This window comes from Gymnoscopelus braueri (genome assembly GCF_963280865.1).
Source record: "Gymnoscopelus braueri genome assembly, chromosome: 15".
NCBI classification, from domain to species: domain Eukaryota; kingdom Metazoa; phylum Chordata; class Actinopteri; order Myctophiformes; family Myctophidae; genus Gymnoscopelus; species Gymnoscopelus braueri.
The window spans coordinates 12,071,647-12,089,310 of NC_137620.1; the positions used below are offsets into that span (position 1 = coordinate 12,071,647).

The window sequence follows — 17,664 nt, forward strand, 5'->3', positions numbered from 1 at the left end:
CTGATTGGCTACATTTGGTCTCCACAATTTGTGGGAGACCACAAATCCTGAACAGTTCGATCTGCCCCAAATTTTTATTTAGTCAAATGTCACTGTTTGTTGCAGAAACATAATTGGTCATTCAGGCAAAGCTGTGTTGTTTATATTATTTATGCCTCTTGGCCAGTTCAAATTGTAATAGAGACTTTAGTCTGACAGTGGTTCTATTCTGGTTAAATATAGGTAAAATAATAAAAATTATAATTGGCCTACAGCGACGATAAAGGAAGTACCATCCGGCAGCGCGAAGCTGGGGAGAGATATCATTGATTGCTATGGACAGATGGCCCTGCTGACCGTCCAGAAGCGTGGTGTGCTAGTTTTCTGCCAACATGACATTGACTGACCACCGATACATGCCAGCCAACCCTGCGAAAAAGTAATGGTCCTTTTGTACACTACAACGATAGTGTGAGTGCGATGCTACATTGAAAACCGCACACTATTGCTTACCCGCACCTCTGTCTTCCCTCCTAGCAGGAGCTGATGATGATCATCATCGTCCCACACCCCGATTCGGAAGCTGTGACCCGCCCTCTTCCCATGGACCAGCGGACGCAAGCACAACTCCTAACAGTGCAGGTGGATACCCTGCTGCGACACAGCAGCTTCCATATTCCATTGCCTTGGCAACAGAGGCCTCACATTTAGAGCACACCTCCAAAAGGACAGGAACAGGAAGTAGAATGTAACTGGAGTGTAGTTTAGTGTTGAGGCATTCAGCAGACAGACAGCATGAAGACCTCAACTCTCTGTCTCACACTGGGTGAGTACTGACTCTCTCTCTATGTATACCTTTAAAAAAAAAATACATTTCTCACCTTTTACTCTCTCCACACCTCTCTCCCACTATCTGTATCCCCTTTCTCTATGGGTTTTTAAATAAATGTAAAAGCTTAACAGCATTTACAAATAATAACTCACATAAATACAATAACATCACACATCATAGATAAACCTCATTACCGATTGATGAAGTAAAAAATTATAATTACATAATGTTGTTTGATTACAGTTATGGAACAGTATTTTGTATTAACTGCATTTCATTTATTTATTTATTTTACACTCTTTACATCCTTCCACTCTTTACTCCTTATGGTGCGTTCACACGGGCAGATTAAAAGATACAAAGATACAAAAATACACTGCATCTTTGTCGCTGTGTTGCTTTGTATCTGTGTTGCTCAACGCGGTCGCTGACGTCATCAAACGTGCGGACATCGGAGCTACAGTTGTAGCTTTGTATCTTTGTATCTGGAAGTTGAACCCAGCTCAACATTTGTAGCTTTGTATCTTTGTATCTTTGTCGCTAGAGCTACAGCTACAAACGTCGGATGTATCTTTGTATCTTCATGTCGCTGGTTTCCATTGAAAATGAATGGTAGCATGTATCTTTTAATCTGCCCGTATGAACGCACCATTACACTCTTATCCAGAGTTGGATTTATATAATTGTATTTCTCTTCTTTGTACAGGGTTCATTATATTAATGCTGCTGTTTGCACATGCTCAGACTGATTCTTCTGTTCACAGCGGTGGTAAGTGGCATTAAAGCAGTTAATTAGTGATATTTTTGGGTTAAAGTAGTGTGAAATATATTCCCATAGTAATGATTGCTATAGAGTGTTTGATCAATAACAGGGGTCTCCAAATCTCTCTAGCTCTTAAGTAAAAATCGCAAAGCCAATATTATCCAATCAGGATAAATAACTTAGAGAAAGAAAGAAATTGGCGATCCACCTGTTTATTAAAGAGCTGGAGAGACCCCCGAACACTTGCTATGCATCCTATGTCTTTATGTCATTACATCCTATATAATGCATTATAGGAATACTTATAATGCTTTATAATCCGCTTATGACACTGTATGATTCAAGTTGTAATAACTAATACATGCTCAGAGTGCTTTATAACAATGATCATAACACATTGTATTCTATAATGTCTTATGAGATCAAGTATTATAATATGTTATAATTGTGGGACACTCACAGATGTTTTTGCAAGGATTGTAGTGTTATAATTATCATAATTGTAAAATACAATAATAATAATAATACGAATAATAATATTAATAATAATATAATGTATTATAATCACTGTTATAATGCATATAATTTGATTATAAGTCAATATAAGTTGTCATTGGGAGCCAAAAGTTATCACTTTCCTGAAGGTATATAGGCAGAAACTTTGTGTGTTGTTCTTGGATAAATTGAATGTTATTTATTTTGCTTTAATTAAAGCACCCAATGGGCACTTGTAGTGACTTATAAACATACTGTATTGGCATTATAACAGTGATTTTAATGCATTATAGAATCATTATAATGTATTACAAGTATGATAATTATAATACACTATGATCCTTGCCAAAGTAAAAAGTCAGTGAGTGACCTTATGAGTCATTATAAGTTGTATCATAATGTGTTATGATTCCATTATGAGTACAGTACTGATGACTGCTTACATGTAATGATACAATGTTATAAGAGAGATGACATTGCATTTATACTTGACTTTATAAGCATGGGCGGCGGGAGGTCCCCACTAACCCTAGTGTGATGAAAAATATTTATGGAATAAATAAATACATTACATTTATACATGATGGACAATGTATGGATGGAGGGGAAGGGAACTGGTTGGAATAACGTGTTCCTTCCACACGCTATGTCCTACCGGGGAAACTCCCCCCTGCCAGGTGACAAGAAAGTCAGTTGGCTCTCATGCATTGAAGGAGGCATGAACTCGTCCCTGGCCTTCCTAGGCTGGTGAGGGGAGTGTAGGTTACAAAATCGTTACAAAATAATGGACAATGGACGGACTTCTGAGTAACAAACTAAACTACTGTATGAAATCATATATTTCTATGCTATAATAATCTGCTTATTATACATTCACAGAATTATTTGCATCGTTGTATAACTCTAAACATTTAGTAATGTGCATTTATGTTATGTGGCCTATATTATATTTTATTATATTATATGATCATTGAATCTTGTTTGTCGTTATTAGTATCATTCATTATTATCTGTTGCCTAAATTCATTAGCCCCTGCTAATGCCATACCCCCATAATTCCCCCACAATTCTCTGTAGCCACCACTACTTATAAGTCACGTTATGATTATTGTTATATGAAGTAAGTATAATGCATTATAAGTATGCTATATAATGCAAAGACTTGGGCTGCATATCAAGTGTTACCGTACCATTTTAATCTCTTTGTATGTTTCTTTCTTTCTCTCTCTCAGAACATCTTGTCCTCAGCATTGACCCAAACAGGCTGCAGTTCTTTACTTCTGATCGAGTGTCTCTCAGCTGTGAGGGGTCCTCAGGCTCTGATGGACGGAGGTTGATGAGGGACAATAAGGGCAAAGCTGAAATATGTCCTGACTGGGGGGAAGCAAGCGGATCTTCCTGCATCATCGATGGGCCCTTCATTGAACACAGCGGTGTGTACTGGTGTGAATCTGGAGATGGGAAAAAAAGGAGCAATAATGTCCACATCACTGTGACTGGTGAGGAGGAATGAATAAATGCATAGTGTGATGGAAGAATAAAGTGTCTGTCACCAGGCAATGCATGGCAGTACATTTAAAAACACATTGTTTATCATTCCTACTGTATGTTGTTCAGATGATGCTGTGATACTGGAGAGCCCTGTACTTCCTGTGATGGAAGGAAATGATGCCACTCTGCACTGTACAACCCAGACAACATCTGACCTCCCAGCGGATTTCTATAAAGATGGATCCCTCATCAGGACTGAGTCTACAGGACAGATGACCATCCACAGTGTTAACAAGTCTGATAAAGGATTCTACAAGTGTAACATCTCTGACCTTGGAGAGTCACGAGAGAGCTGGGTGGATGTGAGAGGTGAGACGATTTTTTTAAATGAACATTATATTACTCAACAGCTAACATTCACACGGATGCACATGCACACTCACGCATACAATCAAGCACAGACGCACACCCTTATTTTTCCTGTTTTATTCTCTGCAGCAGGAGAGACAGACACAAGAAACAGACAGTATGAAACAGTCAGTGTCTCTAACAACACAGGGGAGAAAGGTAGTTTTATCTGTATTTGTGTAATTATGTATATTGAATAGTATCTATATATTTATGTATGTATGCCTACAGAGTAACAGTTGTTCTATAGGAGAGGTTCTACAAGGAAACATTTGTAGGCCTATCTGTCTATCGCTCTGTCTACATATTAATCTATTACTATATCTGTTTGTATTTTTCAGACAACCAAGCTGGCATCCATTCCTCTGTTGCATTCTCCTCCCTGCTGTGGATCTGTGTCTGCCTCTTTTCATTGGTTCTACTGGCGGGAATGCTGGGAATGCTGATAAGAATAATCTACCGGAAGATACGTGGTGGTAAAGAGAAACAATGAATACACTTTGATTTTGTACACTTTCCAAAAGTTCGTCTTTGAAGCTAAACTAGTGGTTTCTACTGGTTGGTCAGTTAGGGAGGGGAGAGAGAGCAAGAACCTCATGCTCTCTCTTAGTAAAACACTCCCTTCTCTTAACATTAAAGCAAAAAAGAAAAGCAAGAGCATAAAACAGCATTAAAATAATAGCAAACTAGAAAAAGTGCTCCTCGGAGCACAGGTCTCCGCCAGGTCAGGTAGGTTATTGTGGCCTCCTGGTGGCGCTATAATAGGCCAATGTGAAAAGGGTGCCATTTCTTTTTAGGCCTTTTAGGCCAATAGGACACTGCATTCATGATTTGAGGCATTTTGTTCAAAAAATGTGTTTTGCTAAATTAGACCTGCTGGTGGCGCTATAACAGGCCAATGTTAAATGGGTAGCATTTGTTCCTCAACATAGTGTGAATGTGCGTGCAAAGTTTGACCGCAATCGGACGCTGCGTTCATGATTTGCGGCATTTTGTTCAAAACAAACCAGTACTGCAAACTTTAGATGTGAATCTTAGCCAATCAGGATGGAATATGAAAAATGAAACACATCCGGCTTGATCACATGACTATAGAGATCATGTGTACCACCTCCTGGTGGCGCTATAAAAGGCAGAAGTGAAAAATGCAAAGGTTTTTCCTTGACCTCTAGGGAGTGCGCATACAGAGTTTTACACAGATCGGTGAAGTTATAGGTAAAAACACAAATGGGCCTGTTATAGCGCCACCATGAGGCTGATTTGAAAATTTTCAAGTGGCATTTCTTCCTCTGTCTAATGGGAATGTGCGTGCAAAATGTCATGGAAATTGCATGCTGTGTTCATGATTTGAGGCATTTTGTTCAAAACTGAGCACTCCTACAAACTTTAGAAGCCATCGTTTAATGACTAGATACTGTGTACCGATTTGCATGATTTTTGGACAAAAAAAATATGTTTTGCACAAAGCGGCCTCCTGGTGGCGCTATAACAGGCCTATATGAAAAATGTGGGGCAGAGGTTCTGCTCTGGCATCCAGGGAGTGTGTGTGCACAGTTTGGTTGCGATCAAGCCAACGGTGCCAGAGATTAGCTGTACACAAAATGACAGAATGACACACGGACGGACGGACACACACACACACACACACACACACACACACACACACACACACACACACACACACACACACACACACACACACACACGGACGGACAGGGGGTAAAACATACTCTCTCGCCATGCCTTTCGGCCTGGCGGAGACAAAAAGTGAATCAGGCAGTAAACTCACAAAATTTAGATATCGTGTTCACAGATGAGCAGATGAGATGACAGTCACAGATACACACACATACACAGGTCCCATATTAATAGCAGCCACTGCTCCTTTTACAGTTAGGATGGGTGAATGCAGAGGAAAAATTCTATGTACAGTATATGCTCAGTATATGGCAAATATACCCCCCCCCCCCCCCCCAAAACAATACAGTACCTGTTCCGTAGACAAGGACTTGATCATTTTACACCAAACTCCTTTGTTTATGCCCAGTGTTTAAGTTGGTGTCCCAGAGTCTGTCTGTCTGTCTGTCTGTCTGTCTGTCTGTCTGTCTGTCGTCTGTCCGTCTGTCCGTCTGTCCGTCTGTCCGTCTGTCCGTCTGTCCGTCTCTCCGTCTGTCCGTCTGTCCGTCTGTCCGTCTGTCTGCCTGTCTGTCTGCCTGTCTTTCATTGATCTTGCAAATAGTATCCAGCAACAATAAAGGTGTGACTTGTATCTGTGTTCCAGACAGCCAGGCTGGCCTCCATTCCTCCTCTCCTCTGTGGTGGTGGGTTCATTTCTCCCTCTTATCACTGGTTCTACTGGTCCTACTGGCAATAATCCACTGGATGCGACCTAGCGGTATGGAGAAATAATGACTACATTATATACTATGTACTGAACAGTATACCTCATTGTATCTCCCTTCATCTCCTTTCAATCCTGGATTTCATGTTTCCACTGTATCTGTCTGTCTGTCTGTCTGTCTGTCTGTCTGTCTGTCTGTCTGTCTGTCTGTCTGTCTGTCTGTCTGTCTGTCTTTGATCTCGACTTCTGTGAGGATCTGCTCACACTGTACATTAAGTCAAATTCATAGAATGTGCAAATAGTATCCAAGTATCCAGCAACAATAAAGGTGTGACTTGTATCTATGTTTCAGACAGCCAGGCTGGCCTCCATTCCTCCTCTCCTCTGTGGTGGTGGGTTCGTTTCTCCCTCTTATCACTGGTTCTACTGGTCCTACTGGCAATAATCCACTGGATGCGATTTAGCGGTATGGAGAAATAATTATTAAATATTATACTGTGTATACTGTACAGTACACCTCATTGTAGCTCCCTTCATCTCCTTTCAATCCTGGATTTCATGTTTCTACTGTATGTTCTCCTGTCCTCACCATGTCTCCTCTCCTCTCTATTTCTATATGTCTGTCCACTAAATAAGTATTACTCTATAGGCCCTATTTCGCGTGGCATCTTATGCCTTAATCTTATTATTTATTTTTCATTATTTTGAAAAACATTAGTGCGCTTGTCTCTTCAAAATAATTATAAAAACGTCCTAATAAGATTAGTCATAACGCATAAGACGTTGCTCAAAACAGAGCCCTCTATCTTTCTCTCTTTAAAACTGATTTTAAGTTAAAGGCAAATTCTCTCTCTCTCTCTCTCTCTCTCTCTCTCTCTCTCTCTCTCTCTCTCTCTCTGATGATTGGTTTTAATTTATTCTACAGAGCGGGAAGCTCACAGGATGCAACAGACAGCGTCCCTAACCAGAACAGAGAGGAGGAAAGGTACATTCATCCATCTACCTACATGTATCTACGTATAGGCTACTGGTAGAAACACAATGGTCTATCATTGTTGTGGTCTGGGTGTTGTAGTGTATCTGCTACAGATGATGATTATCATCTGAGGTACAGTGAGAGAAGACACAACAGGAAACTACAGAGAATCTAAAATTAGATCCATAGCTTAGAGAACAAAAGTTTAGAAAACAGCTTTGGGTTCATTATTTGTGTTTTTGCATGTATGTATGTCTAAGTCTGTGTTTGCTCTTCATCTTGGTCCGTGTTGTGTGTGTTTTGTGTGTGTTTGTGTTGCAGGTGATCAGGAGAACAGAGTCCTAACTGAAGGAGAGTGAGGAAGACCTTTGGTTAAATGACGTGAGCTTTGCTTCATCCATGCTTCTCTATACTGCACACCAGTGGTTCTCAAAGTGGGGTCCGGATGGCGGTGAGCCCCAGGGGTCCTTGAAGGGGTTTGAAATCAGTTTAACCACTGTATGCATCTGCGATTTGAAAATAACTGCTACAAGCTGCAAGCTCACGACGTGTTGCATTGTGACGCAATGTGAGCTTGTAGTTTGGCTATTTCCCCCCCCAACAAAATAATTTTACATATTAACAACAGAAATCTTATTTGGAGGTCCATGGCAGCTTTTCAGATGGGGGTCCGTGGCCAAACACATATTAATTTGGGGATTCATAAAAAAGGTTTGAGAACCACTGCTGTACACAGTGTTTGTTGAATATTTGTGTGTAATATTGTGTATATTCACATGATCCATGTTAACACTGTGAAAAGAATCAGACTGAGATGTACAACAACAAACACACAGTTCAGAACCTGCCAGAACATTCTTGTACTTGTGAGGAAGAACAAAGTGCATTACAGAGTACAGACCTCCAAGTTTTGTCAAATCCACTGAAATCATGACAACTGCAACACACCCCACAGATAAGACAGAATACAAATATAACCGTTACGCACGCACGCACGCACGCACGCACGCACGCACGCACGCACGCACGCACGCACGCACACACACACACACACACACACACACACACACACACACACACACACACACACACACACATGTATACATATTGTTGTAAACATTTTAAATAGTTCTCATGGTTTTCTGTTTCTTGGTGACAGCTAGGTCTCTATTTCTGCTCTCATGTTGTTAAACCCCCGTTCCTGCACACACACACACACACACACACACACACACACACACACACACACACACACACACACACACACACACACACACACACACACATACACACACACACACACACACACACACACACACACACACACACACACACACACACACACACACACACACATAGTGCCTTGCGCTGTTCTGCTCTCACGTTTGAGAATGACATTTACAAGAACAGAGATGGTGAATCTGTTTTAAATAGATGCTATGTGGTTCAATGTAGACACCAAGTACACATTTATAGAAATAGGGTCTGAGGTATAGATATATATGACATTTATATCTTAATAGAAATAAACAATTTGTACACAGCACCTTTCATAGCCTATATATTGACTGTGGGACTCTTAATGGGTGGAAGTTGTTGTTGTATTGTTGTGGTCTTTTCATAGTTTTCTTGTGGTTGTTGTTTGAGATTACATGGCAGGAATATTCTTATTGTATTTTTTCTCGTGTAATTGTTACATGTTGGGACTACGGATGAAAATTAGCATCCTTGCTCAATCTGACATATTTACACTGCATTTCCAACTGTACTGCTGTAATGTTGTCGCTGTGTTCATTAATATGTACAAATAAACAAATAAAGTAAAGTTACAATGCTGACAGAAGAACAGAAAGAAAAGAGTCTGTGAACTTTAAATTAGAACAGTTTGTAATGTCTGTCTGTGTCTGTGTGTGTGTCTGTGTGTCTGTGTTCTACTTACCCTTGCACAGTGGCAGGAGATGGATAAACTATTATGATTATTTCAAATGCTGGAAATTCAAATATGTGGGAAAAACAGTAGGCTACCTATGTTATATTTTGAGGTTCTCATAAACAAAAAACACTGATGAAATTGGTGTTTGAACAGCCCTGCCCTAATACTAAGAAAACAACCAGCATCACATTTTGTGATGTCAGGCGTGGAAGAGGTCCACCCTGGTAAACTCATCCAAGCTCTGGATAAACAAATACAAGGATACGTATCATCAATATGCATTTTATTTCACAGTAACAGTAGAGAGGCTTCAAAAGCTTTGCAAATATAGCTGGTTTTGAAAGCTAGATATTTACAGTGACATTTATAGGCCAATATTATACCAAGTACAGTCAACATACAACTAGAAACTTCCTCCACTTGTGATGTCATGATTATTCATACCCGGACACCTGCTTTTTCAGCAGCTATGAGAACGTTTCTCATTTTAAGTCATATCCATATAATTTTTCTTTAAAGCAACTGCTATTGTTCTCTATATGGTCTAGTACTGTATATAAATATTTGAAGTTGTCAATTATTCACTTTAGAGGAACATAATTCGGTAGCACTTTACAATAATGACCTGTTATAAATCATTTATTAACATTTATAAGCAGTTTGTAAATGATTAATAAACATGAACAAACTGTTTATTGACATTTGTAAGTGTGTAACTGAACATTTAACAAACTGTTTAAACATCATTTATATGTTATTATTAAGACATTAGCAAATAGTAAACTAATCATGAATAAACCATTTATATACGTTTGTAAATGATTAATAAATCATTTGTAACTAAAATTATACATTATTTATATGCTATTTGTAGATAAGTTACTAATCATTTACAAGCTACCTATATGCCTTTGTAAATGATTATAAAATGTATAATAACATTGTAGAATCTTTAAACATGAACATTTGTAAATGTTTACTAAAAAATGTATAACCAACGCTAAACATCTTTTATACACTATTAGTAATTAGTTAACTATTGATGAGTAAGCCATGTGTAAATTATTATTTAAACATTTATAACTAAATGTATATAACATTTATAAGCAATCTGTAGATAAAGAAGTAATCATAGACAAGCTGTTTGTAGAACATTTATAAATCATTTTATCATTATTTAATCTTGATTTTAGCTATCACAAAATAATGTTTAGGAATGTATTTATAAATGTCTGTTAATGTGACCGAAATGTTTGTTCATGTTTAACATATGCTTTGCAAAACATTCCTTAAATATCTATAAAGCATTAGTAGATGTTATTAAGAGCCCTAATGTAAAGTGATGACTATTCATAATTTACAACTGTCAGTTAAGGTGACCTCAAAGTTTGTTTACGGTTATCATATGCTTTACAAAACATTCCTTAAATATCTATTAACCATTAGTAGATGTTATTAAGAGCCCTAATGTAAAGTGATGACTATTCATTATTTACAAGCATTTGTTAATGTCGCCACCATGTTTGTTCATATTTAACAAACATTTGTAAATAATGAATTGTCTTCACTTTACATTAGGGCACTTGATGACATATACCAATTATTTATAGATGCATCAGTAATGTTTTATAAAGCATTTATTAATGTGGACTTTCTACTTACCTCTTGCGAACTTCCCAGCCTTCGGTGCTGACACAACACATTACTAGAATTCTCATGTTTAGCAAATGATTTGTAAGACAGTGCTACGGATTAAGAAATATATAAACCATTTGCAGATGTTATGGTGTGCCCTGTCCCAACTCTGTGTCATGTAGCTCTGATATGGTCTTATAGGTCTAAGAGACTGGCTTACAGACCAAGTATTCTACATTATTTCACGTTTAACACAATGATTAGTGAACGATTTAAACAATCTTGTAGCACAATAAATGTGACGGGTGTAAAGGTATAGAGAACAGCATTTAACACTTTATTCCAATATAAATGTAAAACATTTATCTAAACAGCTCACGTTCATTTAAACAAATAAAATATATTTGTTTATAAACAAACGCTTTAAATGTATAAATAAAATAAAAAATAAATAAAAGAGGGAGCAGTTCACACACAACCAATCTTCAATCAATTACACACCCATGAAGCTCAGAGATCTGTTTGGTTTTGTCACATTCCTCATCATTAATTTGATGACTAGGTCATCAGTCAGTAGAAGATACCCGAGTCTCCCCCGGTCAAAGTATTGGCTTCGGAATGTGTAAAAAACTAAGGTGGGAGGGCTTTCCATTTTTTCAAAAAACAACACACTCCTTAAAACCATGAGGTAGAAAAGTCCCTGCCTGACTCATCCTCTGACCCGCATGTCATGCAGTAGACGACCTAAGGGGCCATAACAGTGTTTCCTTGCAAGCCAGTCTTCCCATTAGTGATGTGCGGGTCGGGTTTTTTCATGACGCGCCCCGCCCCAACCCGCGACGGAACCCAACCCGCCTCAACCCGCCCGCGAACCCATATATAAATCTATGGCTCAACCCGCCCCGCGACCCGCGGTGGGAATATATATATATATATTATATAGCGCTCTTTTAAGTACCCAAAGTCCCTTTAAATGTCTACAGTAGCACAACATTGTCATGGGCTGAATAAACAAGCATGTTGTTCGAAATAGTTTTTTTTTTTTTTGCGTGTGAGAGCGGCTGACCCGCTCACCCACAGCCCGCATAATTGCCTCTGAAATCCTGACTGGACCCACCCGCGCCGCGGGTTGACCCGCGGGTTACGGGTCGACCCGCTCATCACTACTTCCCATTCAATGACTGAAAGGTGGTATTGAAAGACTAAGTCATTTTCTGGGGTGAACTACTCCTTTAAAATGACAGTTGAACGGAGCATTTTCTTATCAAATGTAAACGCCTGTTCTAAGACAGGAAATCAGTGCAATAGAAGAAAAAATAAAATAATGTACACACTTTGAACAACGTCCTTTGAAGTGAACAAGCAATCAGTGCAAATATAAGGTCCTTTTCAGCACCACAACAGGAAATCAGTGCAATAGAAGAGAAAATAAAATAATGTACACACTTTGAACAATGTCCTTTGTAGTGAACAGGCAATCAGTGCAATATAAGGTTCTTTTCAGCACCAGGACAGGAAATCAGTGCAGTAGAAATAAATAAAAGAAGGAAATCTTGCACACTGTCTTCACTCATTTCCTGCACACCATCTTCACTTCACAAGACAGGAGTAATTCAATAAGCTACTATAATATTTCTGATGCCCAATAACCTCCTGTGAGTGAAGACAGTTCCAGGAACTTCCATTTGTATTAAGCAGCCAACAAACTCCTTTAAAACAATTTAAATATCTGGACTGGAGGTAAACTATTTCAGGTATGGTCACACCACAATGTATTCCAACTATAAGGGTGAATTCTGCCAATGTATTAAAAAAGGTAAATGGAGTGCTAGGTAGAATAAAAGTGTGGTGTGACCGTGCCCTAAAACTGTGATCGGAAAAAAAAGGAGATTATGTTCTCTTTAAGATGGGGAGTAGTTTCCCTTCGGCCTTAAGCTTATCTACCTTGACCATCAATTCGGGGTCCTCACTGAGGACCTTTGAACATTCCTTCACAAATGCATCGAGCTTCTGCGACCTAGAATAGCCCTGCAGAACGTCAGCATATTTATCTGGTGCGGATATGGCGAGCTCTGGAATGGAGGCGCTGGTTGTAATGGTGTTTCTGTTGACGTCCACGGCGTTGTAGCTCTCAGATAGATTTTTGCCCTTCTGGAAGTGGCCCAGCACCTTCTTGTACCTCTCAACCACCTGCTGAGGATTCATTGCTGAAATGTAAAATACAAAGAGAAATTTTCTTTTATGAAATTTGATATTTGTGTGCGTTGTGGTCACCCAAAAAGTTAATGATTGCACAGCCCAGTTACCTCTGCGTACCTCTGCGTCTTCCATTGTCCTTACTGGACTTTGTCTTCTTCCTTTTTGGCCGTTTCTGTTTCTTCCCCGTCTTCTTCCCTTTCTTCTTTCTCTCCTCCTCTGAGGTTGAAGAGGGGGAGGATGACGAAGAGGAAGATGTAGAGGTGGAAATCTGGGAGTCTGGATTCATACGCTTCTTCATTTGCCTTGGCACTTTTTTTCTTATCTAAGAAAGCAAAACAATAGATACAAAGACAAACAATAAATTAGACACAATCGAGAGGGGCATCTTAGGGAATAAAACAGCACAATCACTGAGCATGTAGCAAGGCCTACATCACAAACTACAAAAAGGACCAGTGGGGCTGAGAGTGATTTTAGTGGTTACCAAGGTTCTTAAAACTAATAACTCTAGGCTACAGTAGTACAGAACTGCAAATAGCCTATTTGAAGTTAGCAAAATTGAGTCTGTAGTTCTATGTGCAGCTGGGAGTTTGTTCCACAGTTTGGGGGCTAACAGGGCAAAGAGTCTAGGACGAGTGGATCGTTGTCCTGTCTAATGTAATTGAGTACAAGTGGAGTACTTACATTTGGCCACTTCAGCCAGAAGGTCCTCCTTCTCTTTATTAAGCTTCTCAATCGCTTGAGATTGAGAAGCTTCATTATTTTTGGCCTTCTCTAGCTGTGTTCGCATTCTCTTTGCTGACAGCTCAGCAGTGGGCGACAGTGAGACAGGGTTTCCTGAAACAGAGATGACAAATGGTGATTAGTTAACCAAAAGTGCTTGTTAGTTGTTACTAATGTTGTGTTTGCCAGCTATAACACTGAGTAATGGCATAAGCACAAGTTGTTCAATGTTTCAATTAGACCTAATGTGACATAACCCTTCAGTCAGTACACACCATGTTGAGAGCTTGTAGAGCGGCTATTTTCACTGCTTCTTAACACATATTTACTTTAAATATTTACTATTTACATTTTTAAGATTTGTCTGCTTTTTAAATGTATTTCCTTTAAATATGGAAAGATATAGATAGATAAATGTTGGAAAAGAAAATGATCACATACGTCTGACCCACCAATGGGTCATGACCCACTGTCTGGGAAACAGTGCTGTAAACAATATTTGCCACCATACTGGTCTGTGGCACAGAGACTCCAATAGAGCTTAATAGTGGGCGTTGGGGGGTTACTGGTTCCACTAAAATGAGCCATAGGCTTGTACAAAAGTATTTATAACAATTAATTTAAACCTAGAACCAAACCATCCAGGATTGCAGTGAATCATGACCATGAAACCTTTGATTTTGTGAAAAGAAATATTTTAATATTTAATTATTTGATATACTTAATTTCATAAATACCCTTTGATTAGCGTTTTTTTTTCTTTTCATATAATCAAATGTTTCATGGTCATGATTCACTGGAATCCTTGGTGGCTTTGTTCTAGTTGTAAAATAATTGTTATAACTATTTTTGTAAAAGCCTATGGTGAAAATGAATGGGGCTCATTTGAGTGAAACTAGTGACCCCTGCCCACTATTATTATCTATGAAGGATAGAATAAGTAATTCCAAATAGGTCTGGGGTGGTTTTGAATCAGTATAATAAGCCTGTGGTTCTCAAACGTTTTCATGTCACCACCCCAACTCACACATATTAGCCTGCAAACCCACATTTGAAAAGATATGTCCCCTTTTAAGAGGTTAAAATCATTGTTAATTAATTTAGAGTGTAAAAATAATGGACACTAACGGGTCCATTTGGTACCTTTTGCATACTCTCAGAGTTACACACCCACAAGGGTCCCATTTAGTTCCAAACTATCATCTAGCGGGGGACCCCTTAAAATCCCTTAAGGGCCCCTGGGGGGCCCCGGACCATATTTAGAGAACCAGTGGTATAGACAACTCGTTTATAGCATAACGTGCATTTCACTTCAGCTGGTAGCTAAAACAGATCTAAAGAGATTTGACTACAAACCATGATAAATTAACATTTGACAAAAGCAGCTGCGTTTTTCTTAAAATGTATTTATCCAAGCTAGTGTGTACTATGTTCATCTGAGGTACATTCATGATCAACGTGCAAACTTGTTTAGCCAACAGGACGCTTGCCTGTCACATCAAAACTGGCATTACATAGGCAATTTACATAGGCACCGATTCTTACAAGGGGTGCGTTCGGAAATTACGCACCGGAGCACACTCGCCTATTAGTTTGTATTGGCCAGTGCGCTCAGTGCTGTATTTTCGAACGCGCCCAAGTTGTCACATTCGGTGCAACTTGTTTTTTAAGTTTTGTAAAGAATATCTATGTGGTTTTAAACAATCTAATTCGGCCCCTGCAAGCCCTGGACTATGTAGTGCCGTTGGTTTTGAACCCTGCTCCACTAACCTGTACGATAGCAAAGCTAACGCTAACTAGCTACATTGATGTTTGTGATCAGTTCATCATAGTATTTTGCAGGACAAAATAAGTAAACAAATAGAATACACGTTCCAAGCAACATATATGGCTTTTGTACAGTAGCTTACCTGTACTGTTGCCTTCTTCCTCATCTTCAATAATATCTATCGGCTTTGGACGCTTAGTTCGTGCTCGACGTGTAGCGGCGTTCATGCTTGCAAACTTTTGATTGATTATTGATAAAAGCCAGCCGTCTCAGCTCAGCTGCTGAAGGGATGGTATTCGACCCGCCCTTTGCACGACATGATTGGCCAGTCGTCTGTCTTGATTGACATCTCTAGGAAGCATCCTCCCTGCTTGCCTCTGATGGCAGGAAGGGGATTGCCACGGAGCTCCCCTCCAATCCAGAAGCACGCTGATGTGACTTTTTTCTTTTTTTGGTTACGTATCCTGGCGGGGCAATATGAATCTGTGGCAAAGCTTTACTTTTACAGCAATAGATGAGAACTGAAAGTGAGGTTTGCTGCAGAGGTTTTTCGTTTGTGAGCTTTCTGCCAAAATGCCTGGTTTGTCCAGTAAATTAAGAGAATTGACAGAAGGGAGGAAAACAACAAAAAACACACACAAACTGATTAAATGGCTGCAAAAGAAAAAAAATACTCAAAAGGAAGGTTAAATGCAGTTCATGCAGGCACAATATGAAGCTGATGCTGCGGAAGGCTTGTTTGGACAGATTTGAATGGTATGTATTTTAATTTTTAATTTAGATTGTATGTTTAATAAAAAAGGCAAACAAATATAATGTACATAAATAATGTTATAAGGATGACTGTGTGTGTGTGTGTGTGTGTGTGTGTGTGTGTGTGTGTGTGTGTGTGTGTGTGTGTGTGTGTGTGTGTGTGTGTGTGTGCGTGTCCGTGTGCGTGTGCGTGTGCGTGTGTGTGTGTGAGTGTGTGTGTGTGTGTGTGTGTGTGTGTGTGTGAGTGAGTGAGTGAGTGTGTAAATAAAGTAGCTGTCAGGTTGCTCAGTAAACGATTAAACAGCATGTTTTTTTTGTTGTATGTTTACAAAGAACATTTGAATGATTCAGTATATGTTCCATTTCATTCCAAAATTTCTTTTAGGATATGTCGACGCAACCATCGAACAGTGAGGAGGTCAATTCGGCACAAGAGCCTGTTTTCCAAAAACTAAATCTCACTGTGCAATTGGATGAGATTTGTGTACAGGTTAGACAACACATACCTTGTGTGTTTTATGTTTATATCTATGTAGCAAGGTATTGAGAACATCAATGCAAATTAATTTATATAGCCTAAATTGTCAGTGTTGTCTCTAAACTGGAATCATTGTCATCATGATGTATTATGCTTTTCAAGATTCTCCCAAGGACTGAGGTTGCGGCAGATCGACCTCATCAGTGATGACATTGCGGGATCATCAAGAACCCTGTCAAAAATGTCAAAGACCATGAGAGAGGTCTGCAAAAGAGCCATGAAAAAACTGCAGAGAAGGAAAGGACAGCGGATAGGGGGGAGGAGATACTTTGTAGCTATAGACGAGAGTCACTTCAGGCATAAAAGAAAGGTAATAACTTTAGTATTATCCAAATTAAGTTGACCATCAGAATCATGTTATCACTCACTTTAGAAAAATGAAGATGGACTATGTTAAATAATGATTATGGAAGTGAATTGCCTGGTGACTTCTGCTCAGGTCATGGTCATGCTTTTTATTTAACTCAATGTCTTGTTGTTTTCAAATCTTCAGTATGGAAGGGGCAGAATGGCTGGGGCCTGGAAAAGAAAAAAGTGGGTTTTCGGAATGCTGGGAGTGCGGCGCAGAGGACAAAGCAAAGGGAAACCTGTGCTCCGCTTGGTGGAGAGGCGAAGCAGAGCCACGCTAGTGCCATTAATTCAGCGGTACGTCAGGAGAGGGTCAACCATCATCAGTGATGAGTGGCGAGCTTACAATGCTCTTCCTCAACTAGGCTACCAGCGCTATACTGTAAACCACAGTGTTGCCTATGTGAATCCAGTAACAGGGGCCCACACCCAACATATAGAGAGAGCATGGAGAACATATAAGGAAAAGATCTGGCGACTTA

The 17,664-nt window shown here is 39.3% G+C and overlaps 1 protein-coding gene across 1 annotated transcript; it reads right to left on the reverse strand.

Moving 5' to 3' along the window:
* Nucleotides 1-12,590: 12,590 nt before the first annotated feature.
* LOC308101859 (coiled-coil domain-containing protein 106-like) lies at nucleotides 12,591-15,820 on the reverse strand. Its single transcript, XM_080451364.1, has 4 exons — nucleotides 15,686-15,820; nucleotides 13,737-13,889; nucleotides 13,170-13,374; nucleotides 12,591-13,060 (listed from the first exon to the last, which is right to left on the reverse strand). The coding sequence occupies exons 2-4, from the start codon at nucleotides 13,809-13,811 to the stop codon at nucleotides 12,744-12,746; spliced, it is 597 nt and encodes a 198-aa protein (XP_080307490.1). The 5' UTR covers nucleotides 13,812-13,889; nucleotides 15,686-15,820; the 3' UTR covers nucleotides 12,591-12,743.
* Between the last annotated feature and the right edge of the window lie 1,844 nt (nucleotides 15,821-17,664).

What these genes read in the sequence shown, in the direction of transcription:
- LOC308101859 (XM_080451364.1), bottom strand. Translation starts at nt 13,811, where the DNA reads ATGAAGCTTCTCAATCTCAAGCGATTGAGAAGCTTAATAAAGAGAAGG. An exon ending in TCTGGCTGAAGTGGCCAAAT is followed by an intron (nt 13,375 to 13,736) that starts GTAAGTACTCCA and finishes TTGCTTTCTTAG; the next exon opens with ATAAGAAAAAAAGTGCCAAG. An exon ending in GGACAATGGAAGACGCAGAG is followed by an intron (nt 13,061 to 13,169) that starts GTACGCAGAGGT and finishes TTTACATTTCAG; the next exon opens with CAATGAATCCTCAGCAGGTG.